Raw genomic sequence first — 27,569 nt, 5'->3', positions numbered from 1 at the left:
TTCATAACCAACTGCTAACCAAATAAAGGATTAGGATGTAACTGTCTTGCTTCACAGTGGCTAAGGTGTCCTAGTGGAGTGGTATACCATTTATCTCATTTTCAAAGATTTGTTTTATTTTTGTTTATGTGTATGTGTGTGTCATTCTGTGTGTATGTGTGTGTACATGTGTGCAGGCACCCACAGTGGTCTTTCTGAGGGTGTTGGATCCCATGGGTCCAGAGTTACAGGAATTTGTGAACTACCCAACATGGTGCTTGATGTACCATTTTATACTTACTGCCTGTGGTGGTTTGAATGTTCCCCAAAGATTCATGTGTTTGAATGTGTGGCTCACAGGGAGCGGCATTGTTGTGTGGCTCATAGGTGTGGCCTTGTTGGAGGAAATGTGTCACTGTGGGGCCGGCTTTGAGGTCTCATATATGCTCAAGCTACACCCAGCACACAGTCTCCTTCTGCTGCCTGTGGATCAAGATGTAGAACCCTCATTTCCTTCTCCTGCTCCATGTCTGCCTGCACGCTGCCATGTCCCACCATGATGACAATGGACTGAACCTCTGAAACGGTAAGCCAGCCCCAATTAAATGCTTTCCCTTATAAGAGTTGTTGTGGTCACGGTGTCTCTTCACGGCAATAGAAACCCTAACTAACTCACTGCCTCTACACTGTTTTTGCTTTGCTGAGGCTGGAAGTCTAAAAACTACATTTCCCAGAATCCCCTGGCAGTTTCCTTCCAGACAGGCAGTTGCTGGAGGATGAGGCAGCCACAGGACAGACACTGAGTCTGAATCACACTAGCAATAATGAAGGGATACAAGCCCGGACTTACCATGAGCTCTTCGAGATGCCCCTGCGGCTGCAGAATGTCCCCTCAGGAGCCTGAACAGGAGCCAATCTCACCAAGCCCATGGCTCACTTGAGGAAAAATAGTTTTCAGATCCACGTGCAGCCATGTTAGGTCATATGATGAAGTTTGGGTTGATAGAGTACGAAAGTGATGTGTGTTGTCTTGGGGCCATGCCCTTGAAAGGAGGCATCTGTCTAGACCTTTCCCTTGCCTGGAATGGAAGTGAATCATCTTGGACCACAGAGCCTTGGACCATTCCGCATGGATGGTGCAGAAATAGGTAGATATGGCAGGGACGTGGATGCTGAGGACCCCTTCCTAGGAGAAAAATAACCTCTTACCTGTTGTTAGCTAGCATTATTTTGAACTTCTGTTAGCATAGTCCAATTTGCTCTCTAACTAACATTCATAAGATGTGACCTGTGAAGATTAGACATGACGGCCCCATTCCCAGGGACTCATAGGAACCACTCACAAGCTGAGGCCCTTGCCACCAAACCCGATGCCTCTGCCTCCCCCGGCAACCCCCACCCCCAACCCCGGGTGTTGGGATTCGACCTTCTTCTTTGCTCTTTCTACACTTTTGGGCCATCATCAATTCTCAACCTGTGGGTCGCAGCCCCTTTGGGGTTGGACGACCCTTTCACAGGGGTCACCTTAGACCACTGGAAAACACAGTTGTATTTACATTACAATTCACAACAGCAGCAAGATTACATTTATGAAGTAGCAATGAAAATGACTCTGTCATTGGGGGTCACCACACCGTGCGGAACTGTATTAAGGGGTCTCAGCGTTAGGAAGGTTGGGACCCCCTGGGCTAGAGACTCCATTAGCCATCCCGAGGCTGTGGACCTCCGGATTACTTGTCTCATTTAGATTACAAAATTAGTTTTTGCTGAGTAGAAACATCTCCCTGGGACACTCCCAGACTCCTTTAAACCCAGCTTCTTGCCAGGCATGCTGGCACCCGCCTTACGGTGCTCGGGGCCAGAGGCAGGCAGATCTCTGGGCTTCCGGGGCCAGCCTGCTTTACATAGTGAGTTCCAGGACAGTTACGGCTTCACACACAGACCTTATCTCAAACAAACAAAACAGAGAGAGAGAGAAAACAAACAAAAAACCAGTTTCTCCCCGTTTGAGCTCATCATCTTTCCTGTCCGAGCATATTCCCCCTCCGGGGTCACCGGTTTCGGTGTGGTCCACTTCCAGCCCCAAACCTGGGGCCTTTTGTTCCCGGGATGGAATTTAGGTCTCGGGCTTGTCACGCATCTACCTCCTGAGCTAGCTCGCTGGCTTTTCTCTCAGACTTTTGCCCACAGGCAGGCACAGTCATTGCTTCCGTTGGCCTAGCTTTTCAGACATCTCCACTTTCACTCTCACAGACTTTTCTCCCGGAGTCATTCTGCAGTCCAGGCTTCCTTAGGATTCCTCTGCTAGCTTCCCAGGGTCCTCAGGACGAGGCAAACCTGCTTTGGTTTACGAGGCCCTTCATGATCTGTCACGTCTTTGGTCTGTCCCTCCAGACCTCAGGAACTGCACGCAGCTTTCTGAAGGAGCCCGGCTCTGGTCTCCCATGCTGCCAGCTCTGCCCGTTCCCTCTTCCTGTGAGTCACCAGCAGGGCTCCCTGCAGCCCCCTCCCCCGTGGGCTCAGTGGGAAAGCTTTCTCTGTAGCATCAGAGTGACCGCATCTCTCCAGCAGTCCCAGGATCCCAGAGTGCCTGCAGCTGCAGACCTTCCCGAACTGTGCTGAAGTGCCAGCCTGTTACTGGTCATCGTGAGCCTGGGGTCCAGGGTCTGCAGCGATCATGTTTTCTCACGCTTTTTCTCCAGCCTCTGCTTCAAGAGCCCCAAACTAGAGAAGTTCCTTAGCCTCTCTGGCTGGAGGGAAAGCAACAATGTTTGCTTGCTTTTGGTTTTGTTTTTTGGTAGTTGTGATAAATATACAAACCTCTTGTCCAACAGCCTGGCTTAAGACATGGTTAAGTTCCTTTTCGTTTGTACTTATTAAGAACACAGGTATCTTCACAGAAAGGTAACTGACCATGGAGGAGGCAGGACTGGCCATCCACCCAGGTATTGTCTGTCAGGCTCCTAAAGTGTCATAGGAACCACAGGCCTTAGGACCTGAAAAGCCGTCAAGGGTCACCAGGATGTTTCAGTGAAGATGGAGCACTCTCTGGAATGTGCCACACAGCTGAGCCACAGCTGGAGACCCCAATCAAAGGCAGAGCTGGCAGGTGGCTGAAGCCAGTGTGCCCAGCATTTTAGCCTCTGATGGTCTCGATTGGAAGTGGGACAGTTGGAAGCCCTCCCTCCAGAAATGCTCTGGGCCTGGGGGGGTTAAATGGCAGGGTGACTCCACGGGAGGATCACGAAACCATGTCACAACTTAGTCCAGCATTAAAACAAAAGGCAAAAACTGTCAGAGAGAGAGTCAGTGGTTTGTTAAAACTTTTATTTATTTATTGGGTTATGTGTGTGTGTGTCTGTGTTTTACCTGAATGTATTTATTCATATCATGTGTATGCAGTGCCCAAGGAGGCCGGGGAGTGTGTCAATCTCCTGGAACTGGAGCTAGAGGCAATTGTAAGCAGCCACGTGGGTGCTGGGAACCCAACCTGGGTCCTCTGCAAGGGCAGCCCGTGCTCTTAACCTCTTAGCCACTTCTCTCTCGATCCCTGATTAGACTTCTTGTTCTATTTTATCACGCAGTGTCATGAGAGCCTTGTTGTGGATAGGAGAGGGGAAAGACTTGTGCATTTGGTTGTGGTCAGCAGTGTGGATAGCTCAAGACGCTAGAGATGTTTGTAGATTTTTTGATGGGCAGGGCCAGGATAGGCAGGTGGAGGCCGGGTGGGTGTGGCCAACATCAGGACACAAGGAAGAAACAGGCTAATGCTGATAAGAACCAGGCCGGGTGGTGGTGGCGCACGCCTTTAATCCCAGCACTCGGGAGGCAGAGCCAGGCGGATCTCTGTGAGTTCGAGGCCAGCCTGGTCTCCAAAGCGAGTTCCAGGAAAGGCGCAAAGCTACACAGAGAAACCCTGTCTCGAAAAACCAAAAAAAAAAAAAAAAAAAAAAAAAGAAGAACCAGAGGTTGTGCTGGGGGTGGAGGGTGGAGGGTGGAGGGTGGAGGGTGGAGGGTGGAGGGTGGAGGGTGGAGGGTGGAGGGTGGGGGTGGGGGTGGGGGTGCATGCTTTTAATCCCAGCACACTCTGGCAGCAGAAGCAGGTGGATCTCTGTGAGTTCAAGGACAGCCTGGTCTACACAACTAGTTCCAGGACAGTCACGGCTACACAGAGAAACACCCTGTCATATATATATATATATATATATATATATATATATATATATATATATATATATGTTTCTTCTTTGGCTAAAAGCAGGAAATGGCCTTAGGCCTGTTGGCAGCTTCATCCTGGTTGGAGCTCAGAGATGCCAGAAATGTTTAAGCCAAAAATGTCTCTGTTTCTGCCACAGCCATAGACGGGTAATGGGAGCTTGGTGTTTGTGTATGTGTGTGTGTGTGTGTGTGTGTGTGTGTGTTCCTTATCCCAATCCCCCTGAAAAAACACCACTCTCTTGGAAATGCTAATGAAGAAGTAACAGAAACTTCTAGACACTTGCAGGGAGAACTGGGCTGACCCAGCTCGCCTCCACCCCTCTCTTTCTCCATCAATAACATCTCTGCCTTATTAACTCCAAGGCAGTGAGGCTCAGTGGTACCCTACTTCCTGTGACCCCTTCTGCTATGGGGGAGCTCTTCTCCCCCCACCCCCTTAAGTGCCTATCTATTAGCCTACAATAAAATTCTCTCTAACACCCTCTGTGGTCCACAAATTGCACTCTTCAAAATTTCCAGCCAAGGACCTGAAACTTCAGGGTGGTTTTGGTGGCTGTTGAGTTTCTGGGACCCTAGCTCCTCAAGAAAGGCTCAGTTGTCATCAAAGACTCCACAATAGTCCTTTATCACTAGGAGGGCATGTGGAGGAGGAAGTCTCAGCGGACTCCGTGATGCTATCGAGAGCGGAGGGCTAATGTAAAGAAGAGGTTTGCCAAAGCAAGGACTAGGAGAAGCAAGAGGGGCCTCTGGCCCATGTCCTCATGAAATGCTTCTCAGGGAGGGGACCCCCTGCATCTCTGGAGCACTTTGTACTTTCAAGGGTTCCCAGCCTCTGCTTACTCCTAATATTTTGGGCAAGTGGGATGTGGGGTCATGATCCCATTGGAGAGAGGTGGAAAGCCAGGAGCTGAGCCAGTTCTGTGCAGTGCGAGAATCACCTGCACTACTGAAAAAGATACTAATCCTAGTGCCTGCCCTGGATCCCTCCTGGGAAGGGCCTGGTCTCAGCATTTTTTTCAAGCTCACTTTGGAGGGTCAAGCGTGCAACCAGATTTGAGAGCATGGTCATGGTTCAGTGAATGCCCGGGACTCTACCAACCTCAGCCCAGGCGAGCCCAGGAGTACCTCTGCTACTCTGTAGAGTAACTCCCTATGGCATTCCCAGGTCTGGAGGGGCCTGGAGAGGCAATGTGAGCAGGAAGTCAGGGGGAGGGGCCTGGAGAGGCAGTGTGAGCAGGAAGTCAGGGGGAGGGGCCTGGAGAGGCAGTGTGAGCAAGAAGTCAGGGGGAGGGGCCTGGGGAGGCAGTGTGAGCAGGAAGTCAGGGGAAGGGGCCTGGAGAGGCAGTGTGAGCAGGAAGTCGGGGGAGGAGCCTGGAGAGGCAGTGTGAGCAGGAAGTCAGGGGGAGGGGCCTGGGGAGGCAGTGTGAGCAGGAAGAGTTGCTCAGACCAGACAGAAAGCAAACAGTTCAAAGGGTGGCAGGCTGCTTTTTATTCATCGTTAATTTAAATACCCTTTAGTCTTCTCTCAGAGCAAAGTGCTGCTCAGAAGGAGAAATGTGTTGTTTCCAAGCGCTGTAGGCTTGTCTGCATGCTGGAACCCCTCCCCAGAGAACGCAGCATGAAAAATGAGTTTTAAAGCCAGGGCCAGCTTCCTTGGGAGGAGGGACGGGATCTCCAGTCAGGTTGGTGCCGAAAGGCCATGGCTTCTCCTCAGTGCACAGTGAGGCTGGCTTTGCTCTGCATTCGGTGATGTCACACGCCAGGATGCCTTCTGGTGCCAAGGCTTCTCCAGGGTCCAGAGTCCAGGCCACATGTCTGTGCTACCGAGCCCACGGCTTCAGCAGGTTCTTTTCCCTGCCCACTGTACAGGAGGCGTCTTCAGGGTCACCCAACAACCTTAGCGACAGACAGACACGCCCAGCACCTCTTCTGGATGCTGAAGTGCCCTGAGCTGCTGGCTAGCAGGGCCTCCCAGACACTGAGATTTGTGCTTTTTTTTTTTTCCCTAAGAGTGTAAAAGGTTACATTAAGATAGACTGGGGTGGCCCACAGGCTCTGTGGTGGCTGACTAGATGGGGTGCTGTTGGCCTCAGTCCCTCAGAAGCACCCCCTCTGTTAATAAGGGCTCAGGTACCCTCACTCTAGAACCTGTAGGAAGAGGAGCCTGCTGGGGGTCTTGGTGACCAGCTCTTTCTAGGGGTAGACTTGGGGCTGGATGCTGGCTTCTGTGTAACACATAAACACATGCACACTGCACATAAAACTCCTGACACAGAGAGGAACAAAGCCTGAGGAGATCTCTAGAGAATTAAACAGGAAAAATCGTTCTTCTTCAAGTGGGTCCCACCTGGGAGGGTCCCTTGAGGAGAGGGCTAGTAGCTGTTTGTAAGGCTGCTGTGTGCGGGAACACCCGTGCGTGACATGCAAAGGCCAGGACTCCCTGTCACTGTTCAAGGGTTGAAGGCCTGAGACTGTCCAGCCCATAGACCATCCCACCAGGACCCTGGGCTCCATTTGGAAGACACAGGGGCTGACTATGTGACTTTAGTGGGCAATGACACCCACAGCGGCTTCTTTATCTATCTGCTCAACTCTAAGAAAGCCCGAGGCTCCGCCCCCGGCTTCTGCGTTCTGTGTGGCCGCAACCAGAAGACGAAGGATTATGGGAGTCACACTGTGTTATTATAGGAGCCCACAACCCAGTAGGACACTGTGAGTGTGAACCTGAGGTTAGGCAGGCGAGCTGCAGCCCACAGGAGATGAGAAACTGGGGAGCTGCCAGCCATGGGTTAGACTAGAGATTCCTGTGACCGTGGGAGAGGTGCTGCCATCCAAGGACATGGAGCCCTGCTTAGGAAAGGGGCCCTGAGCAATGTCATTGTTTCCAGAATGATAGGAGAGCCTATTTTTTGCTTCTCTGTGTTGCCTTAAACAAGCGGTCACACCAGATCGCTCTATTGCTCCATCAAGTCCCCTGACCTGAGGAGCCCCAGCTGCACCCCCAGGCGTCTGGGGCACTGAATCCTTAGTCTGGGCAGGGGAGAGAAGGATGGCCTGTCGTACCACATGGTGGGACTGAGACTGGTTGTGTGATGGGGACCAGAGGGGTACATGTGCCACCGGATCCTGAGCTACTTGGAGGACAGACATCTCTCTGGGAAGTCATGAGAGGGAAGGAAAAGAGGGGCCTCTCTGCCCTGCCCCCTCCAACCATGTGTATGCTTCCGTTAGAGGCTTTGCTCGAACTGCAGTCAATTGCCTTCTTCCAAAGCCAGCGCGTAGGAAAAGAACTGAAAACATCTAAGGCTGTGTGTGCAGCAGAAGGAACTTAGGGAGCCTAAGAAGCTTGGCGACAGAGGAGGCTGCCAAGGAGCGCTTGGCATTTCTCTTCCCTGGAGGAGGATCCTGGTGGTTGCTCCCCTGCTCCCGAGGAGGCAGGACTCCATGCATTCGTCAGTATGGTGGCTTGGATGGCTTATTATGTGGCGACTTGGTGGCCGAGCCTCAGCCCCACTGTTCTGTCATCTCCCCCGCCATGGGCAAACTGCTATTTTGCCTGGTCCAGATGCCTCTGCCACGGGAATCTCTACTTCCCCCCTCTGGATGGCTCAGCTCCCCAAGTTATTTCCCGTTGCCTAGGTGACATCTCTAACTGGATGCTTTTTAATCTGTTCTTCTTTTAAAGGGATAAGCCTGGTGCTTTATTTCCAGGTCCTGTCAGAAGCCCTATACTGGAGACTCACGTCTCTTAAGACTGTGTAGTCCCTTCCTGGGACCAAAGCCATTGTTCAGATGATAGCTCATGGGCTGGCCCTGATGTGCAGTCACAGTGGATCCTGGAAGCACAGCTTCTGGAGGGGTCTACCCCTTGAGGATTTAATAAGCCCGTCTGTCTCCTGTCAGCCCTACCTCGTTGGTTTTATACCAGACTAGAGCCTGTGTTTAAAGACGAACCCCAAAACCGGACTGGAAATTACCCAAACTAACCGAGTCCCTGTGCCCTGGGTTATTTTTTTTCCTTCCTATCTGAAACTGGAAGGGAAAAATCAGAATTTGACATTCAAATATGGTTTTTAACGTTATGTGTGTGTGAGTGAACATGTGTGTATATGTGCACACACACTCCAGGCACATTTGCCAGGGAGAGGGATAGTGTACTGAGGTGATAATGTTTGTAAAAATTCCTACCAGAAGTGTATATTGGGTCACATGGTGTCTTCAGATGAGACAGAGGGCAGAGGTGTGCTCCTTCACAGCTTCAAACTCTGCCAGTTCAATGAAGCCTTGGGGATCTGGACTTCCCTCTGCAGAGGGCGAGTCTGGGAGATTCTGTCCCTCAGCCTGAGGACCATCATTCAGAACATCACTTTTATCCCGTGGGTTCTGGCATCTCCCTCCCTCCTTCCTGCCTCCTCCACCTCCAGTGTAGGGTACACAGAGAGAACACAGACCTACCTGGTTATTTGGAGACCACACAGGATTCAGAATGTAATGTGGTCTCATTGCGCCAGCCCCTGAACACTATGTGGTGGGCACGGGAGTTTAATGGCCTGACGTTTGCTTTTGGCTTCTGGTGCTGTAGGTCCCGGTTGGGGTAGAGGGCCGAGCCCTAAATTAGAGCAGAGGTGGATGGGGGCTGTGCGCTGCCCCTCTAGGCTCTCTAAAAGGGGGAAGGGTTGAACTGGTCAACAAGGGTTAAGAAGACAACGGTAACAAAATCTTATCTGAGAAGAGGCACCCAGTCCTGATTAGTACCGGAGAGCGGCCGTGCGCGTGCGCGTGCGCGAAGCTTGTGAATGAAAAGAAAGTCGGGGTGGGAGGGGGGCTCATTTCAGAGATCACGCTGAAGCAGAGCAGGACTCCCAGTCTGAGAGCGCCTCTCCCTACAGGTCCCTCTGATTTTCCACAAGCAGAACTCAGGAAACGGACTAGCTGCGGGCTGCGAAAGGCCAGCTAAGCCCCTCACCATTTGCATTTTCCAAGTGTGGGGGGAGATGCCACGGACTGCAGGTTGGTGCTGCGGTTCCCTCTCATTGCATAATACTACAGCAGCCCCGTGTGTAGTGGTGTTCTATATATACACACGGGGAGGCAGCATATGGCGCTCCCTACCCCCACCTGTCAAAACTGTGACTATATCACTTCTGACGACCAGAAGGAAGCTGCTAGGCTGGGCCAGGATTCTAAAGGCTGAGGAGGTAATTCAGAGCCATGAAAGGCGGCACCATATGCTTTGGGGTTGCCAGCTGCTTATGTGCATGGGGAAGGCTTTAGTGCCTGTCTGCAAAGCCCAGGAATGCACTCTCCTTGCTGCAGTATGCACTGGCACGGGGGGAGGGGGGGATTTGGGGTGCCACTTTTTCTCTTCCTGGAAGGGAAATCTGTTGGGGGGGGGCACGGTGCTCCAAGAGGGGACTCAAAAGATCACAGTCTCATCTAAAACTTGCCCTTGGTCACGTCAGGCCTGGCCAAATAGTATTTCTTTAGAAAACATTTTTGTTTTTTGGTGTTTTGTTTTGTTTCGTTTCGTTTCGTTTTTATTGGATAAAGATTAAGAAAGCGCGGTCTCGGAGAGGATCGAAGCAAACCCGCCCGGCGGCGCGCAGCCCGGGCCGGGTCCGCGGCGCTGGGGGCGGGCAGCCGCTCTACCTGGAGGCGCTGGTCTCTGCCAGCCGGTTGTTCATGATGCCCAGCGCGCCCACGCCGCCCGAGAAGCCGTTCTGGCGCGTGTTGACGCACACGCTGCGCGGGTAGCCGTTGGCCGTCTCGGACAGCTGCTTCTGCAGCAGCGCCAGCGACACCTTGTTGGACGCCGTGAGGTCGCGCATGGAGATGAGCTCGCCCGACAGGCGGCGGCCCTCGGCGTCGCTGTCGCGGGTCGCGGGGTCGGCGCCCAGCGCGGCCAGGCGGCGGCGCAGCCGGGAGCCCGGGGTGATGGCGTTGCGCCGCGACAGGGGCGCGCCGGGCGCCGGACAGCAGCGCGTGCAGCAGCGGCAGCTCAGCTTGCGCAGCATCCAGTTGAGCACCTGCTTGATGAGGATGGAGATGACGTTGAAGAGCGAGTAGATGCAGCACACGCCGAGCAGGATGAAGAGGAAGTTGCCCAGGCGGTAGAGCCCCTGGTTCCGGTAGGCGGCGTGCTGGCTGCTCACCAGGTCCCCGAAGCCGATGGTGCTGAAGGTGACGAAGCAGAAGTAGAGCGAGTCCACGTAGTCCCAGCCCTCCACGCTGGTGTACATGGCCGAGGCGCAGCACGCCAGCAGCACAGCGAACAGGCCCAGGATGAGCAGCACGTGGTACACCGAGGGCTTCCAGCCCGCCAGGCTGTCGGCCTCGGACAGCGCCGAGCCCCGACGGAAGGTGGCGGGCAGCAGGCCGCTGCGGCGCAGCTGACGCTCTCGGCAGGCGCGCATGATGAAGGCCAGCAGCGAGATGATGCGCTCCAGAAAGAGGTTGAAGAACAGGATGGTCCCTGCGCAGCCGAACAGTCCGTAGGCGATGAGGAAGGCCTTCCCGCCCACTGTGGCTGGGGTGGTCATGCCGAAACCTGTGGAAGATAAGAGCCGGGGTCAGCGAGGGCAGGTGGTCCCTATCTGGTGGGGGCGTGTGACAGGCCGGACACAGATGCGGGATCAGCTCCTGTCCTGACAATCACGGGAACCCCAACAAGATGGAGAGAAGCCTTTGCCGTGGGGATGTTTACACAGCATGGGTAGGGCAGACAGGCACTAGGATGGGCCCAATGGGCTCTGCCAACCAGCAACAGGTGCGCAGACGCAAACCACCGAGCTGCCCACAAAGCCTACAGCAACACCTGTTCCCCTAACTGAATTTTTATTTTTATGGACTCCCAGGCAGACAGTCTTGTTGGGCTGGACTTCCAGAAGGACATCTTGTAATTGCGATTGCTTATTCTGGGACCAGTGAGAGAGAATGACCAGATAGCTCTGGTTCACTTACCAAGTTCACACAAGGATCCTTTAGGGGACAAGTTCCCCTCCCCAGCCACGGGGCTTCTGTTGATCCCCCTGTCTCCAGGACCCTCGCACAGACCATGGCCAAGGGAAAACGTTTGGGCCCAGCTGGGTCCTGTGGTGCTGGTCTACGGCTGGAAGGTCTGTCCTAAACCTAGGCAGCTGCTTACTGTTCTCAACCCTTACAGTTAAGAGAGGAAACCTACCTACCCATTTGCCGAAAGCTGGGCCTTAAAGGATTTGTTAACGGATTCCCGCAGGAGGCCTGGCTGCCCCACCAGCCTGAGCATTAGAGTTGCTTGAGAAGGGGGCGGGGTGAGAAGGGGGCGGGTCGGGTCTTGATTTTCTTGGTGCTTGGAGTCTGCGCAGTCTGACCACATCACACATTTCCATGCCTGGGGGAGCGAAGCTTCAGAGGTGCCCCCACTTCCTTCACGCCCGACAGAAAGGGACAGCCCGTGTGCTGCTGTGGGGTAGGTCCAGCTTTGGGAAGAAATTGAGGATGCTTTGTCCCATTTGGCTTACCGTCTCCATAAATAGGCCAGAGAAAATACTCCCTAACACTAACAGAGCAAATTCCTTAAGCGTGTATGCTAATCATTTTCTTGATTCCCTGGAGGAAACGCCCAAGCCGTCTATTCATTTTACGCTTACTGACTCAAGTTCAAGGAAAAGCCTATGCTATTACTCATTGAGAAAGATGATTTATGCGCTGCATTCCAAATTTGGCCACAAAAGAATGAAAAAAAAAAAAAAAAAGAAATAACAGCAACAAAACAAAATGTTAGTGGTTTGTCCAGGACTGTGAAAGGATTTTACAGTAATCTAAAGCCAAATTCTACTTCTTGGGCTCATGAAGAAATCAACTCCGTATTTATATTAGTGCATGTGGAGGTACAGTGTAGGCAAGGTGATGAATGCTTATAATCCCAGCATTGAGGAGGTAGAGGCAGGAGGATGAGGAGTTCAAGGTCATCCTTGCCTACATAGTGAATTATTAGCCAGCCTAGGATATAGGAGACCCTGAAGGGACTCTAGCCAGCCCGAGCGTGGCGAGCATGGCTCCGGCAGGCCTTGCCCTTCTTCCCCACTCCGTCTTCCTCTCTAAAAACCGTGAGATTACATTCCTAAAGCTGGCCACCAAGTTCTATTCCCTATTTGGCCACTCCCTCCTCCTGACGCCGACTACCAAGGACCAGCTATCAAAGTATTGAAGTCCAGCAATCAAAAGCCCCTTTTGGTTCACCTAATTAACATGCCCAATTAAAATTAAACACCTCATCTTAACATGGGGCTTCCCCTTGTACCTTTATCATTGCCGTTTTCCTACGGGCTACATCTGTCTCCTCTCTCTCCAGAGGCAGTCCTTTGTCCCTCCAGGACAACTATCCCTTCCCCCTCTCCCTGGTTCCCTTCCCTTTCTCCCTCATTCTCTATCTCTTGTCTTTGCCTCTCATTCCCTACCCTCTGTCTCTCTGGGGCAAATAAATCTCCTTTATGCTGAGAACTTGGTCTTGGGGGTCCTGAGCCGATGCCAATCCCTTCAGACCCTGTCTCAAAAACAAAATAAAAACAATTTTTAAAAACTTGTAGATTGGCGTCTGGAGAAATGGCCTGGCGATTAAGAGCACATACTGCTCTTGCAGAGGACCTTAGTAGATACTTCAGCATCTAGGTGATTCACAACCACCTGTAACTCTAGCTGCAGAGGGTCCAAAGTCTCTGCCATTCAAAGCCTTAGGCACCTTCACCCACACACCCCATCCAGCCAAAGTCCTATATTGATAAACCAGTGCCCAGCAACGTAACTAGACTATGATCTGCTCAATACAGGGGAACCTCACTCACTGAAGAAAAAACAAAAACAAAAACCATGAGCCATAGCTATTTACAATACAATGAATCTCACACAAAAAAAGAACATTAAACAGAAGAAGCTGTAAAGGAAATAACCTGCGCTATTTCAGTAATATAATATAATTTTTTTAAAAGGGATGCCTACTTGATCAAATTATAAGGAAAGAATAGGGGCTTTCTTGGGGAGAGGGTGCAGGGAAGAGTGATTTACATCCAGGGGTCCTTGAATTGTCACCCAAATGCTAGCTCTGTCGGATGTGTTAAACTGTGCATTTTATGTGTTTTCTCACACTTGCACGATAAGAAAAAAAATCCTTAATTTTTAGAGTGTTACAACTTTTGTTATCACTTAGCTATTTAAGCTTGAGGACTATTTTATTAGAGTTTGAGAGAAGAACAACTGGCTGGTTTGTTATTTTGTCGCCATTGGCGAATGCAGCCATGCCTGGAGCAAGCCTGGCGAGTGCTCTGCCACTGAGCTCCATGCCCGCCTAAGACCTGAACTTTGACTTGTCCCTCGAGGTGTTGGTGAGGGGGAGGGGCACTGAGAGCCTGGCACTCACACGCCACCACTTTCCTGTGTCACAACGGGAAACAGAACCTCTAGTGGAGGAGTTCCTTTGTTAAATTCCTAAAGAAATGGAAAATCCTAAGCCTGGACAGTTGGTGCTTGGTCTAGTTATGAGAATGTTAAATTGCACTTTCCTGTTCTTTCCAATGTTTGGCTCAAGTCTCAATACTGAGAACAACCTGTGGCACGTAATTCTTCATTCTTCCTCTTTTTTTTCTTTTTTCCTCTGTGTGTGTGTGTGTGTGTGTGTGTGTGTGTGCGTGCGCGTGTGTGTGCATGTGGGGGTTCAACAGGCTTCTCATGTAGTCCAGGATGGCTTCAGATTTCCTATGTAACCAAGGCTGGCCTTGCACTCTGGATCCTTTATTCTATCTCTAGACTGCTGGGATTACATAGTGTGACACTATGTCCAGCCAGACGTGTCCATGCTGGATTCACTAACAAATCAGGTTTGACAATTAGGACACCCTGCACACCTCCAGGCATCTGAAAGTCTAGAAATTATCCTGGATATTGGTGGGAGATGCATCTGAGGTATTAGAGTCCTTGTGTGTAGGCTTCTTCCACGAATCCCTAGGCCACTCACCTGGTACTGTCCTGGAACTCATTCTGTGAACCAGCCAGTTCCAGGACACTTTGTATAGCAGTAAAATTTGCTATGTATCCAAAAATGACCTTTAACCCCTAATTCTCCTGCTGCTAGCTCCTAAGTGATGGGTTTACAGCATTCACCACCATGCCTGGCTAGTTTGGATCTTGAATAGCTTCCAAATTCTCATCTGTTGAAGGCTTGATGCCTAGGCATGATTAGGAGGTGATGGGACCTTCGGGGTGAGGCCATAATGGGAGTTCTTTAGGCCAGTGGAGAGCCTGTCCTCGCAAGGGGGTTATGGAACCCTGGCCCTTTTCTCATTCTGTTTTGCGTTTTGGCCATGAGTATTGGTTGGTTGGTGCTAGGAGTTGAAGCCAGGGTTCTAAGAAAGGGCATGCCTGTCCTTAGAGTGGGCAGTGTAGCCCCACCAGCAAGTGACATAAAGGCCCAGTAACATAAGACAAGGTTCCAGCCCTACCACGCCCTCCCTTGCACCCACACTCCTGAGCCACAGGTCAGGCCAGAGCAGGAGGAACACGCTAAGCTTTGGCAGGAGGTGAATTAGAAGTTTGGATTTGGTACCTAGGGATGAGTCTCCATCTCAAGATTGGCACTAAAGCCAAACCCAAACAGAAGGCTATTTGGAAACGCTGGTGTTTGTGGAAGATGCTGTGAGAGCATGCAAAAGGACATCCTTAATGACAACCTGTGGAGACGAAGTTGCTCTCTCTGTCAGCCACTTTGACAAACCGATTCCACGGCATTTGCCCTGCACACTGTGCCGGCCCTGCGTGTATCAGCTCACACCACCTCTACAAGTTATAAAGACCCTTTAAGATGTTTTTATTAAGACCCTTTAAGATTCGTGTTACAGAGACAGGCCCCACTTCACCGAGGAGACCATGGGTTACAGCGAAGCAGCTGCCAGGGCCCCACATCTGGGAAGTGGGGAGGCAGGGAGAAGAGTGTTATCCCTAAGTGTCTTGTCTGTGGTTGCTAAGAGGCCCTTGTGGCTCTTGATCACAGCTCCCCTCTTGACCTGGACACGTGGAGGTACCACTGATCTTCCTTCGTTGTTCCCACCAAGATGGACTTACCTTCCGTAGCACAGATGAGACACACTGGTCATTTAGATAAGAGCTGACCCAGGGCTTGGGTACAGCGCATGAGACGTCTGCTGCTTCTGGATAAGGGTCTGGTTGGCCACAGGCAGGGTACTCATCTCTCCCTTGAGGTCCCCACAGGCCCACTCTACACCAGGTGGCCAAGACTATTTCCTCCATTTTCCAGTGCATGTGGGGACTCTAACAACCCCACCCCACCCCCACGTCTGGTTTCTGGCTTCTACTGAAGTCCTCCTTTAGTATTTGGGTTTAGGTTGCAGATTTGGCTTCTTCTTGGATAGCTGAACCTTCCAAGGGTCTCAGCAAGATGACCAATACCAGATAAGTGGCCTTTAATACCAAATTATTAGTGCACAGCCTATTCCTATTGTTCCTACACAGAGCAAGGCCAGAACCCATGCTAGAGCCCTCGCCCAGTTTCCACTCAGCACAACCACTTGGAAGGGCAATGACTGTACCCCCGGAATGACACTGGATGTCACTGTGCAGCCTCTCTGTACGGAGGTGACGGCAGGTCTGGAGGCCCTCCGGCAGGTCTGGAGGCCCTCCGGCAGGTCTGGGGGCCCTCCGGCAGGTCTAGGGGCCCTCCGGCAGGTCTGCGCGCCCTCCGGCAGGTCTGCGCGCCCTCCGGCAGGTCTGGGGGCCCTCCCGCAGGTCTGGGGGCCCTCCGGCAGGTCTAGGAGCCCTCCGGCAGGTCTGGGGGCCCTCCGGCAGGTCTGGGGGCCCTCCGGCAGGTCTGGGGGCCCTCCGGCAGGTCTGGGGGCCCTCCGGCAGGTCTGGGAGCTCTCCGGCAGGTCTGCGGGCCCTCCGGCAGGTCTGGGAGCTCTCCGGCAGGTCTGGGGGCCCTCCGGCAGGTCTGGGGGCCCTCCGGCAGGTCTGGGGGCCCTCCGGCAGGTCTAGGGGCCCTCCGGCAGGTCTGGGGGCTCTCCGGCAGGTCTGGGGGCTCTCCGGCAGGTCTGCGGGCCCTCCGGCAGGTCCTGGGGGCCCTCCGGCAGGTCTGGGGGGTTCTCCAGCAGCTCAATGAACAGCCACTGAGTGTGTCTTCTATTGTCTTATTCTGAGGTCTGGTTTGTCAGGCTCACTACTCCACTATATACCATACATCTTTAGTTCAGCTCAGCAGACAAGGCTGGAGATGAGCCATCTTCCCTCCCCATCAACAAGATGGGCACAGGGCACTGGGAAAGGCCGAGGAGCTGGCCCACACATTGCTTCCTCAGTAGAGTGGCTGCCCCCTCAAGCTCAGGCAGCTCAGGCTGAATCTGGAGAAAGACCCCAAAGCCCCAGCCCCAGAAAATGAAATCCCCAGGAAACTGAGGCTGCCCCGCCACCCCAAAACCTGTCACACCCTGTAGAGGTGCAATCTGTCCCGTAAACGAAACACCAAGCCTGCTGTTTGATTTACCACACAATTGATCTGCCATCCCAGTCTGCAAAGAGCAGACTTGGGGCTGTGTTATGTCACTCTGACAAAAGCTGTGACGCTCATTCCCACAGTCTGCCTGCTGCTGTTTCCTCCAACTGGGCCCTGCGGACAGGGCCTTTGCAGTTCGACTTAAGGAGCCTGGGACTGAGATCAGGCAGACACCGCTAATAGGCATCATGCACCCCTGGGTGGTAGCCTCTGTGAGATGCTGGACACTGACATTCTCCTCCTCTGCAGTCACTCTGGGAAGAGGGTGTAACTACCCCCAGGAACGCAGGCAAGGAAGTCAACACGGAAGCAGAGGTGCTCGCTGGACCCGTGTGTTAGAGGCTGTACTGCCCTGGGGCAGTGGGAGACTTGGGTCATCACCCTCTGGAACCTTCTGCGTGGAGATGCTGCTCAGCTGACTCCGGGGAGAGGGATGTGATTTATAGTCCAAGCTGGCGTTCTTTTGAGACTAAAAATGCCACTAAGAATTTCCCCAGGGTGATGTAACAATCAGGGTGTTAGAAAGCAGCTGGACTGTATGACTACAGAGTAGATTCCAGGACACATCTCCTTCCAGAGGGTTTCCCCAGTAATCTGCATTTTAACGAATATCTCCACAGGACTCTGCTATAATCAACTGGAGTCATTATGATATTAGATTTAAGTTAAATATGTCAGTAGGTATCTTGGAGGATGTCCAGCTGTAGAGAGTTAATTAGAATTTCCATTTGGGGCATATTTTTACTAAAAGACAATTTCCTACGTGAACTAGAACTACAATTGCAGGGCCTGAATTTGCTTTGCTAACCTTGGCCACAGAGACCCACCTGTCTCTAGGAAGCCTTTCCCAACATCACTGTCTCATTTGACCCTGTTTTGAGACAATCATGCTCTGTAACCCAGGCAGGCCTTGAACTTTCAGTAATTCCCCTGCTACAGGACTGGGATTACAAGCATACACCCCGATAAATTTGAATTGTCTAAATTCAAATTTAATTCAACCCTCAAGAATTCCAAGACTCATAAGAAGGTCAGGTGTCGGGAGGCACACCTTTAATTCTAGTACTAGGGAGGCAGAGGCAAGCAGATCTCTCTCTCTTTTTTAAATCACTTATTTCATTTTATTTTATGTGCTTTAGTGTGAGGGTGTCAGGTCCTCTGAAACTAAAATTACAGACAGTTGTGAGCTGCCATGTGGCTGCTGGGACTTGAACCCGGGTTCTCTGGAAGAACAGCCAGTGCTCTTAGCCACTGAGCCCACATTCAGGCCCCCCCCCCCCCCCCCCCCGCTCTTTCCCCTGGAGATGAGGACCATACTCAGGGCCTTGCCACTGAGCTAAATCCCCAACCCCGACAATCAGGTCTCTTAAGTGGGTCTCTATAGAGTGAGTTCCAGGACAGCTAGAGCTACACAGAGAAACCCTATCTCAAAAAACAAAACAAAACAAAATAAAAAACAAACAAACAAAAAAACAGATAGACAGACAAGACTGACTCATACAAAGCTGGGCTGAGGCCCTTTCTCTGGACATAGAAAAGAAGGAGATGTGAGGTGGGATGTGAGGGGAGGGACTGCAGTGTGGGTGAAGCACAGCCTGACTCTGTAAGAGAGGCTCTCAGCTGCACTCCGTGGTCTGGTCAGGTGAGAATGACGGGGTCAGAGACTTCCTGGGCCACAAGCCACGGACCTGAAATTTCAGGACTCCCTGGGCAGACCAAGAGCTGTCTTGATAAGCCTGAACCTTTGGAGAGTGCCAGGGCTAAAAGGGGAGCTGGGAAAGGTCACAAAGCACTGAGAGAGGGTTGGAACCCAGGAGGGCCAAGAGCAGCCGATCTGGGGCGCCCTCAGCATCCAGCACTGTGCGAAGTCCTTCAGGCTCATCAGATCATTGCCACCCTTGCCGCCCCAGGCACCCACCCGGTTTCCTTCCCCACCCTCTGTATTTTAACATGTCTCAACTCATCATGCACCTTACAAGCAATGACGTAGTTTATTTGGCCATATTGTAAGTTCCATGGTACACACATGGTTGAGGGTATTCGTGACGAATAATGCCTTAGATTGGATGGACCGTGGTGGGAGTTACTATCCTCCCCGTCTGCATAAATGGGATCCACCCAACAGATAAAGAGGCTGAAGTTAGTAACCTGCCCAAGAGCACTGCACAAGTGATAATGCTTGTAGCTAGAAGAGAAGGGAAGAGAGACGTCCATGGAAGAGTGTGGAAGAAAGAAGGAAGGCAGTGTGCCATAGTCCCAGGGAGACGGCACTCAGATCTAGTCACACACAGCAGCATCACCTGGAGAACCTACAGACAATCCCACCTCACCAGATGCATCCCCTGTAGCTCCCCCTGAAGAACCCCTGCTGGAGTGACTGGGAAAAGCCAGTGGATGGAGTGTTTGCGCTCAGTTTTGAAGACTGGGATGTCAAGAGTGTAGGAGCCAAACTCCAGGACTGAGAAAGACATGCCATCCCCTAGAGCTGTACACAGGGTCTGGGGCACATGTAGGGGTCAGCCTTCTGGCGCCTGCCTGTGGCTATGTTGGAGTACATGAGTCTGTGGGAAAAAGAAAAGGAGAATGCAGGGAGAAGTTTGTATCCATCTCAGAGTTTTGCATGAATGAATGCTACCCAGCTCTGCTTTCTAGGAACTGAAGAGTCTAGAAGCCTCAGAAGAAAGTCAGGAAGTCACCATTCCCAAGACCTTCGTGGACTGCTGAGGGCGGGAGCCGTGGTGGGTGTCGTGACACTCCTGCCCTCAAGTGGGGTCACGTGGACAATGCTTCTCTCTGCCTCTCCACATTCCCTCTGAGACACCCAGTGCCAATCTCTCACTGTGGTTGTGAGGGCTGAGGGAGGGCGTGGTTTCTCCAGAGCCTAGGGAGTGATATGAAAGCACTAGCTTCCTGGGAAACGCCTCGGGCAGGCACTGCCCTTACGTCATAACTGAAGTGCTTCAGGGCAGATGTGTGAGAAAAGTGCACTTTAAAAAACTAGGTAGCGGGGGCTGGAGAGATGGCCTAGAGGTTAAGAGCACTGGCTGTTCTTCCAGAGGTCCTGAGTTCAATTCCCAGCACCCACATGGTGGCTCACAACCATCAGTAATGAGATCCGGTGCCCTCTTCTGGCCTGCAGGCATACATGCAGGCAGAACACTGTGTACACAATAAACAAATAAGTAAATCTTTAAAAACAAAAAACAAAAAAAAACTAGGTAGGAATCTGAGCCTCCATCATGGACTCATCTTTCTCTTCACTGGGCCTCAGCTTCACCTCTGGGCTCACTTCTAGCTTCGGGCTCTCTGCTGGGTAATGTCCATCTAGAGGTAAGTGCCAGCTTTGTTAATCCAGAGAGACAGATAGATAGATAGATAGACAGATAGATAGATACATAGATAGTTGTTTTTAACTAAATCTCAATCGTTCAGTTTTTACCAATAAAGACTCAGGAGCCAGAGGCTGGAGTGAAAACCTGCTAGCTCAGAGAGGCAGAGAAAGCACCCAGCTCACCTTCCTCCTCAGCTGACATCCCAGAAAGAGCTTTCTCCTACACCATCTCAAACAAGACTCCTCAAACTGACTGTCCCTCCCATCTACTTCCTGTGGGTCTCTCTATCTGTCCTCCTGACTCCCTCTTACTCTCTGTGGCATTTTCCTGTCGCCTGGTTGCTTGCTCTGCCTCTTGACCTAAGGTTGACTTTATTTAATCCTGTTTACAATAGTCAAGCAGAAAGCTCTTGGATTGAAGGTGTGTGCTAGGGCTGAGCCACACCACAACTAGAAACGGGTTTTTCCAGTCAATAATGAAATCTTGGGGTTCACAGTGTGATCAAATATTCTGCAATAGATAGGTAGATATATGGAGAGAGACAGATAGATGATAGGTGATAGGTGATAGATAGGTGATACCTGGATGATAGATAAATGATAGGTGATTGATAGATAGATAGATAGATAGATAGATAGATAGATAGATAGATAATAGATAAATGATAGACAGGCGACAGAGATATGGGGCTGTTGTTGGAAAAGCAGAGTGACACTTCTGTGTTTGTTGCTGCTTGTGGTTGGGCTAATTCAAAGGGCAGAAGTGTTGGGTGTAGGTCTCTCTGTGGGTGCAGGGCTGAGTGCCCATCTCACTCCAGTGTTCAGTGACTCTGGATACAGTGCAGGAGCCAGTCAGTCACGTGGCAAAAGCACCTGCCCCCCACTATCCTGCCTGCCTGGCTTGTCTTTGGGGGCCTCTGGGATGATTTTCTGTTTAATGGCAGGAGACTGAGGGGACAGGGCAGCTGGGAAAACAGGACTAAATCCCATGGTGCAGACCAGGGGTTTTCTTTCTTGGTGATGAAGATGGAAACCAAAGCCTTGTGCATGCATGCTCAGCCAGCTCCTTCCCCTTGAGCCACGGCCCAGCCTCTAGGCCAGTGCTCTTCAACAGCACAAAGCCGTTCCCTGGAGCGCTGAGCCCGGGCACAGCTTTCCTGCTGGGGTTGCGGTTAACCCCCACTCTGTGCCTCATCCCTGGGATCCAACTCTTGTCTCCTCACCAGAAATCATTCAACAAAATGAGTTATTAAAAGCCGGCTAACTGCTCTTGCCTCCGGGTAGCTCCCGTTTAACAGTCTCTCCTGGGGAGCAGCTGTCAAGCCCAGGCCCCGGTGGAGCTGCTGGGAAGATGACTCATTTACATAGTGTCGAGCTCCATCCTGCCCCCGGCTCCGTCCCTGTCTCTCGGGTGACTAATCCCCTTCAAGGATGAGATCACCACCCCTCCCGTCCCCCATCAAAAGAGCAGAACCCCAGCCTCAGCCCAAGACTTTGGGAGGAGGAGGAATCTAAAGAGCAAACCGGGCTTTGGCTGAGGCGGAAGTGTGGCCAGCAATGGAGGAGATGACCTGCCTTGCTCAGCCCTCCAGCCCCGCTCGCCCCGCTCAGCCCCGCTCAGCCCCGCTCAGCCCCGCTCAGCCCCGCTCAGCCCCGCTCAGCCCCGCTCAGCCCCGCTCAGCCCCGCTCAGCCCCGCTCAGCCCCGCTCAGCCCCGCTCAGCCCCGCTCAGCCCCGCTCAGCCCCGCTCAGCCCCGCTCAGCCCCGCTCAGCCCCGCTCAGCCCCGCTCAGCCCCGCTCAGCCCCGCTCAGCCCCGCTCAGCCCCGCTCAGCCCCGCTCAGCCCCGCTCAGCCCCGCTCAGCCCCGCTCAGCCCCGCTCAGCCCCGCTCAGCCCCGCTCAGCCCCGCTCAGCCCCGCTCAGCCCCGCTCAGCCCCGCTCAGCCCCGCTCAGCCCCGCTCAGCCCCGCTCAGCCCCGCTCAGCCCCGCTCAGCCCCGCTCAGCCCCGCTCAGCCCCGCTCAGCCCCGCTCAGCCCCGCTCAGCCCCGCTCAGCCCCGCTCAGCCCCGCTCAGCCCCGCTCAGCCCCGCTCAGCCCCGCTCAGCCCCGCTCAGCCCCGCTCAGCCCCGCTCAGCCCCGCTCAGCCCCGCTCAGCCCCGCTCAGCCCCGCTCAGCCCCGCTCAGCCCCGCTCAGCCCCGCTCAGCCCCGCTCAGCCCCGCTCAGCCCCGCTCAGCCCCGCTCAGCCCCGCTCAGCCCCGCTCAGCCCCGCTCAGCCCCGCTCAGCCCCGCTCAGCCCCGCTCAGCCCCGCTCAGCCCCGCTCAGCCCCGCTCAGCCCCGCTCAGCCCCGCTCAGCCCCGCTCAGCCCCGCTCAGCCCCGCTCAGCCCCGCTCAGCCCCGCTCAGCCCCGCTCAGCCCCGCTCAGCCCCGCTCAGCCCCGCTCAGCCCCGCTCAGCCCCGCTCAGCCCCGCTCAGCCCCGCTCAGCCCCGCTCAGCCCCGCTCAGCCCCGCTCAGCCCCGCTCAGCCCCGCTCAGCCCCGCTCAGCCCCGCTCAGCCCGGCTTCTTGCTCTTCCCACTTCAGAGCATCCCTCCAGTGATGACCAGGAAGTCAGGCCACCTCTCAGAGGGAGACAGAGAAGCCGATGCAAGAAAGCAGGCCCTCTAAATAAACCCAATTTACATGGTCAATAGATGTCAGTTTCATCATAATGTATCTCGAATCTTCCAATCCCAGAGGGGCAGGATTTTTAGAGAACAGTGTGGTTCTAGAAAGGCAAAGAGTCCTGCTCAAAGTGGAAAGTTCAGCTCTTCCCAGTCAGGTCATGATGTACGTAAGCCCTCTCTGCCCACCCGTTTAGCCTCAGGCTCAGGCTGCCTTGAGGGCCTCTCCGTCCCCACATAGTGAGGGGACAGGGCTCCAAAAGGCTAGCTGCCAAACCCTCAGGGATGACTTGGTGATACACAGAGGCCAGTCTTGGTCCTTTTTGACTATGGTGTTCCATATCTGCTCGCAACCCCCACCTCTGCGCACAGAAGGTAGCCTGTCGGCTGTTCACAGTAGATAAGAAGACACAATGAACACAGACCCACAGCTTTAAAGCTGAATCCTGAGAAGCACCCAGCAGGGACCACAGAGAAGCTGGTGTTTGCCCTGCCAATCTGCTGACAGGCCCCATCCAGAGGCTGGCAGACAGGCCAAGGCACCCATCAAAGCAACCACCATAGCACCTCAGAGTGTCTGAGCCCAGAGCCTCCCTTAGAGCCTGGCAGGGGTCAGCAGGGGTGGGACTGTCACTGCTGAGCTGAGGACCTAGGCTGGGCAGGTTCTAAGTGTGGATTCTCCTCTCAGCTGCTGTAGAGGGGAGTCCGATGACTGTGGTACAGGAAGTGAGTGGAGCTGAGGAGTGAACCGCACCTTTGGAACCCCAGGCCTGGCATCCTGCTGGTGCCTTTGAGGTGCAGTCCAGAGTCACTACACAGGCTTGGGGAAGGAAAGGGTGTGACAGAAGAACACAGGGCACAGTCGTGACACTCAAAGCTTCCCCCTTTGTCCTTGAGGCCCTGCTCAGCGTCCAGGTTAAGAGGATGCAACTGAGATTTTGCTTCAAAGCACATGCCCAGTCAGGTATGCCCAATCGTACCGTGCAGAGAGGCTTGCTGCAGTCAAGATGCCTGCCCTGGGTCTGTGGCACGAGTTTGTACTGTCCTCTGTGTGGGAAGGAGATGGAAGCTGTGTGGTTTGACTAGACATGTCCTCCACAGGCTCATAGATTTGAATGCTTGGTCATTAGGGAGTGGCACTATTAGGAGGTGTGGCCTTGTTGGAGTGGGTGTGGCCTCACTGGAGGAAGTGTGTCCCTGGGGATGGGCTTTGGGGTTACAAATGCCAGGCCCAGTGTCTCTTCCTGCTGCCTGCAGAGATGGAGAACTCCCAGCCACCTCTCCTGTACCATGTCTGTCTGCACACCACCGTGCTTCCGGCCATGACTAAACCTCTGAATCTGTCAGCCAGCCCCAGTTCCATGTTTTCCTTTGTAAGAGTCTCTGTGGTCATGACGTCTCTTCACAGCAATGGGACATTGACTAAGATAGGGCCCAAGTTTTGGAGCTGTCCGTGACCTTGGCCAAGGGCATAGAATGAGGCCCTGGAGTTGTAGCTCAGGACTGCTCATCTTTGTTCCTCCTCCTTCACTACTTACCTTTTCTTCTCCCAGGGACACAGGGATGGCCGGGAGCGCTGTACCTCCTTCTACACACTGTCTCAATAGTATCACAGAAACAGAGCCCCTCAGTGTCACGCTCCTGTTCTGGCTGCCTGAGCGCTCCGCCTTCCACAATCAGGGGCGACGGACTTGCTGCACTCACACCTTGTGAATTCACTCATCACCAGCTGGCATTTTTTACATTTTTTTAAACTTTTTTTTCCTCTCGAGACAGGGTTTCTCTGTAGTCTTGGCTGTCCAGGAACTTGCTCTATAGACCAGGCCGGCCTTGAACTCACTTAAGTGTTTTTTTTTTACATTATTTATTATTGTTATTATTATTATTATTATTATTATTATTATTATTATTATTATTATTATTTTTGAGACAAGGTTTCTAGCTCTGTAGATCAGGCTGGCCTCCAGAGATTCGCCTGCCTCTGACTCCCGAGTGCTGGGATTAAAGACATTTGCTACCAACTGCCCAGCCATTATTTATTTATTTTTAAATTAATCTATTGGGGGGCACATGCGTACCATGGCCTGTGGGGGGAGTCAGAAGATAACTTGCAGGAGTCAGTTCTTCTACCATGGGGGTCCTGGGAATTGAACTCAGATGGCAAGGTTTGGCAGCAAGCGCCTTTATCCACTGGGCCATCTCACTGGCCCACCCAGCAGTACTTTCCCCTCTCCCGACATTTAGTTCCAGGTTGCCTACGACTGCTTCTGTTCTGCTGTTGACTATTGCCCTGAAGTGTTATTTAGCCCTTTCCGTTTTTCCATTCCGTCTGGCCCGCAAGGATACACAATTTTCCAGGCTTCCTCCCACCCTGGGGGAATTGCTTTGACATTCCTGCTGGAACCAGGTACTGTTCCGGGATCATGGATCCCCTCCTGGATGGAGTTTCATTCCTTTAATGGGTCTCTGAAGTGGCTCTCTGTCTTTAGGCTAAGATCGGGTGTGCTGTGGTTTTGATAATGAAGGTGGAGATGGAGAAATGCCATGAAAGTGTTGTTCGTGCCCCACAGCCAAGGACACCAGGAAAACACCCATTGAACAAAACGGCTTTACGGGCTCCTGGTGACAAGGTTCACAGTACGCTGTGGGGAGCGTCTCTGTGAAGGGGCATCTGAAAGGGGGATTCTGTGGTCTGGGCTTGACTCTGAAGACTTGGGGGAAAGACTGAAGGCAGCAGGCTTCACTCTGGATTGGATGCTGCCAGGGAGGGGAGGTAAGTTTATGATGGGCACCTTGATCACTCTTAGCTGGCACATGGGGTCCACGGAGCACTGCCAGTCCTATCTGCCAGACAGGGAACGCTTGGTTGCCCTTGTGGTCTGGTAGATGCTCATCCCTTGGTTGGTGTTAGGGATTGATTATAGGGCTTTTCTCTTAGTTTGCTCCATTACGTCATACAGTGAGCTCCTCTGCTGTAGTTCTGTTCAGTCAAAGCGCAGCATAGCCCTTCTGTTAGCACCAAACTGGCTGTGGGGAGCTGCCTTCATCCATCTCCAAAGGCCTCTGTCTTCAGTGTCCTACAGCAATATCCAGTTGGATGCCACACATTATTTTCCTAACAGAATTTCTTTCCCAGTGTTTGCTTTACCTGGTGGTATATGTGCAGGTGTGCACACACACACACTCATTTCCTGTGGGGAGCATGTCTTTGGGTGGTGAGGATATGACTTTCATTTAAAATTTCTTCTGTGTGCCTTTAATAAATATTTCACATTTCTGTAGTGGGTAGCCATTCCAGCTTTGGTCTGGAAGTTCCAACCCCCATTGAGGCTTCGGTAACTGTCACGCCTACAAGGCGGGGCCAAGAGAGGACCCTGAAGACCCGAGATCCGGATGCGCCACCTTCTCTTGTTTCCTGGACCCTGGACACTGGAGGTAGACCAAGCAGAGTTCTCCAGAGAACACCGCCAGACTGTTCTGTGTCTTTCCCAGACCCTGTAACCTACCTATCCCTTCATTTGTAAGTTATGCCACTAAATAAATCTCCCTTTTAACTATGTGAAGTGGCCTTAATAATTTTACCAATATATTTCTGGGTACAAATGGGGGTTGTTCCTGCTTTTGTCTTTTTGCAGTGGTGGGCATTAAACCTACAATCTTGCATGTGCTGGCCAAGTGCTCTACCACTGAGTTATAGCCCCATCCCTAGTTCCTACTTTTTTTTTTTTTTTTTTTTTTTTTTTTTGGTTTTTCGAGACAGGGTTTCTCTGTGTAGCTTTGCGCCTCTCCTGGAACTCACTTGTTAGCCCAGGCTGGCCTCGAACTCAGAGAGATCCGCCTGGCTCTGCCTCCCGAGTGCTGGGATTAAAGGTGTGCGCCACCACCGCCCGGCTAGTTCCTACTTTTATAAGTAAAAAGGAGTAGTTTCAGGTCTCTGCCCTGGCGGATGATGATATTGCCTTCGAAAATGACAGAAAAGGAGATCCTGAGGGAATCCAGGGAGCTCTGAGAGAAGAGGTGGGGGGCCTTCCTGGAGGAGGTGCCTCTGGATCTGAGTAGATGCCTTAGCAAGCAGAGGAGGTGCCGAGGACCGGGTCTGGGAGGTCCACGTTAGGCTGCGGAGTCAGGGGTCCTGTAGGTAAGGCCTTCTAGGGAGCATATGTGGTATAAGAATGATGATTCCTGAGGGGCCTCGGCACTGAAAGGGAGGACGCCTATGAAGAAAGTGTCCCTCACTTACTAGACACATACCGAGGGCCTGGGGAACATGGGGCACCGTGCCAGGGCCTTGTGAGTCACCGGTGGTCCTAACCGAGGTCCCTGCTCTCAGAAACTTACAGCCCGGTGTGGAAGATGGATACCAAACAGCGAACACTGTGCGGTAAGTTACATGACATGAAGGTGCTGAGTAGTCTCAACAGCAGGAAGTGTAGAGTGTAAGGGGAGGGAGGGAGGAGGCGGGCTGGCGTTGAGTCAGAGGAGGGGGGTCTCCTGAAGGCCTCTAGAGAACAGGGTCTCAGGCCCACCAGCAGCTTGAGCAAAGGCACTGAGGAAGGGGGGCAGGGGACCTCAGAGAGGGGAGGGTGTTAGGATTCTGCCACTCCAGCTGCATGACCACACATGCGCAGTTCAGTAGCTAAGCAAGGGGTCTTGCATCCTACGTCATCAGCACGCAGCACGCTGTGTAATCACGCAAGTGTGTGCAGCGCAGTCATGCAATCAGCACGCATAGCGTAGCTCTGGAAGCCCACCTGAGCATGTGCAGAGGGATCCTTAAAAAGCCGGACACAGGCCGGGCGGTGGTGGCGCACGCCTTTAATCCCAGCACTCGGGAGGCAGAGCCAGGCGGAT

At 52.8% G+C, this 27,569-nt stretch overlaps 1 protein-coding gene across 1 annotated transcript in view; it reads right to left on the bottom strand.

Moving 5' to 3' along the window:
• Nucleotides 1-9,690: 9,690 nt before the first annotated feature.
• Nucleotides 9,691-27,569, bottom strand: part of Kcnk12 (potassium two pore domain channel subfamily K member 12) — a 50,712-nt gene continuing 32,833 nt past the window's right edge. The window contains exon 2 of the mRNA XM_059248462.1: nucleotides 9,691-10,744. Within this exon, the coding sequence (XP_059104445.1) occupies nucleotides 9,843-10,744 (902 nt within the window). The 3' untranslated portion in view covers nucleotides 9,691-9,842. The remainder of the gene's footprint in view (nucleotides 10,745-27,569) is intronic.

The sequence above is a fragment of the Peromyscus eremicus genome, chromosome 22 (assembly GCF_949786415.1).
Source record: "Peromyscus eremicus chromosome 22, PerEre_H2_v1, whole genome shotgun sequence".
In the NCBI taxonomy this organism is placed as follows: Eukaryota; Metazoa; Chordata; class Mammalia; order Rodentia; family Cricetidae; genus Peromyscus; species Peromyscus eremicus.
Note: the sequence above shows the minus strand (reverse complement) of the source record. Positions and strands in the feature narration are given on the sequence as shown.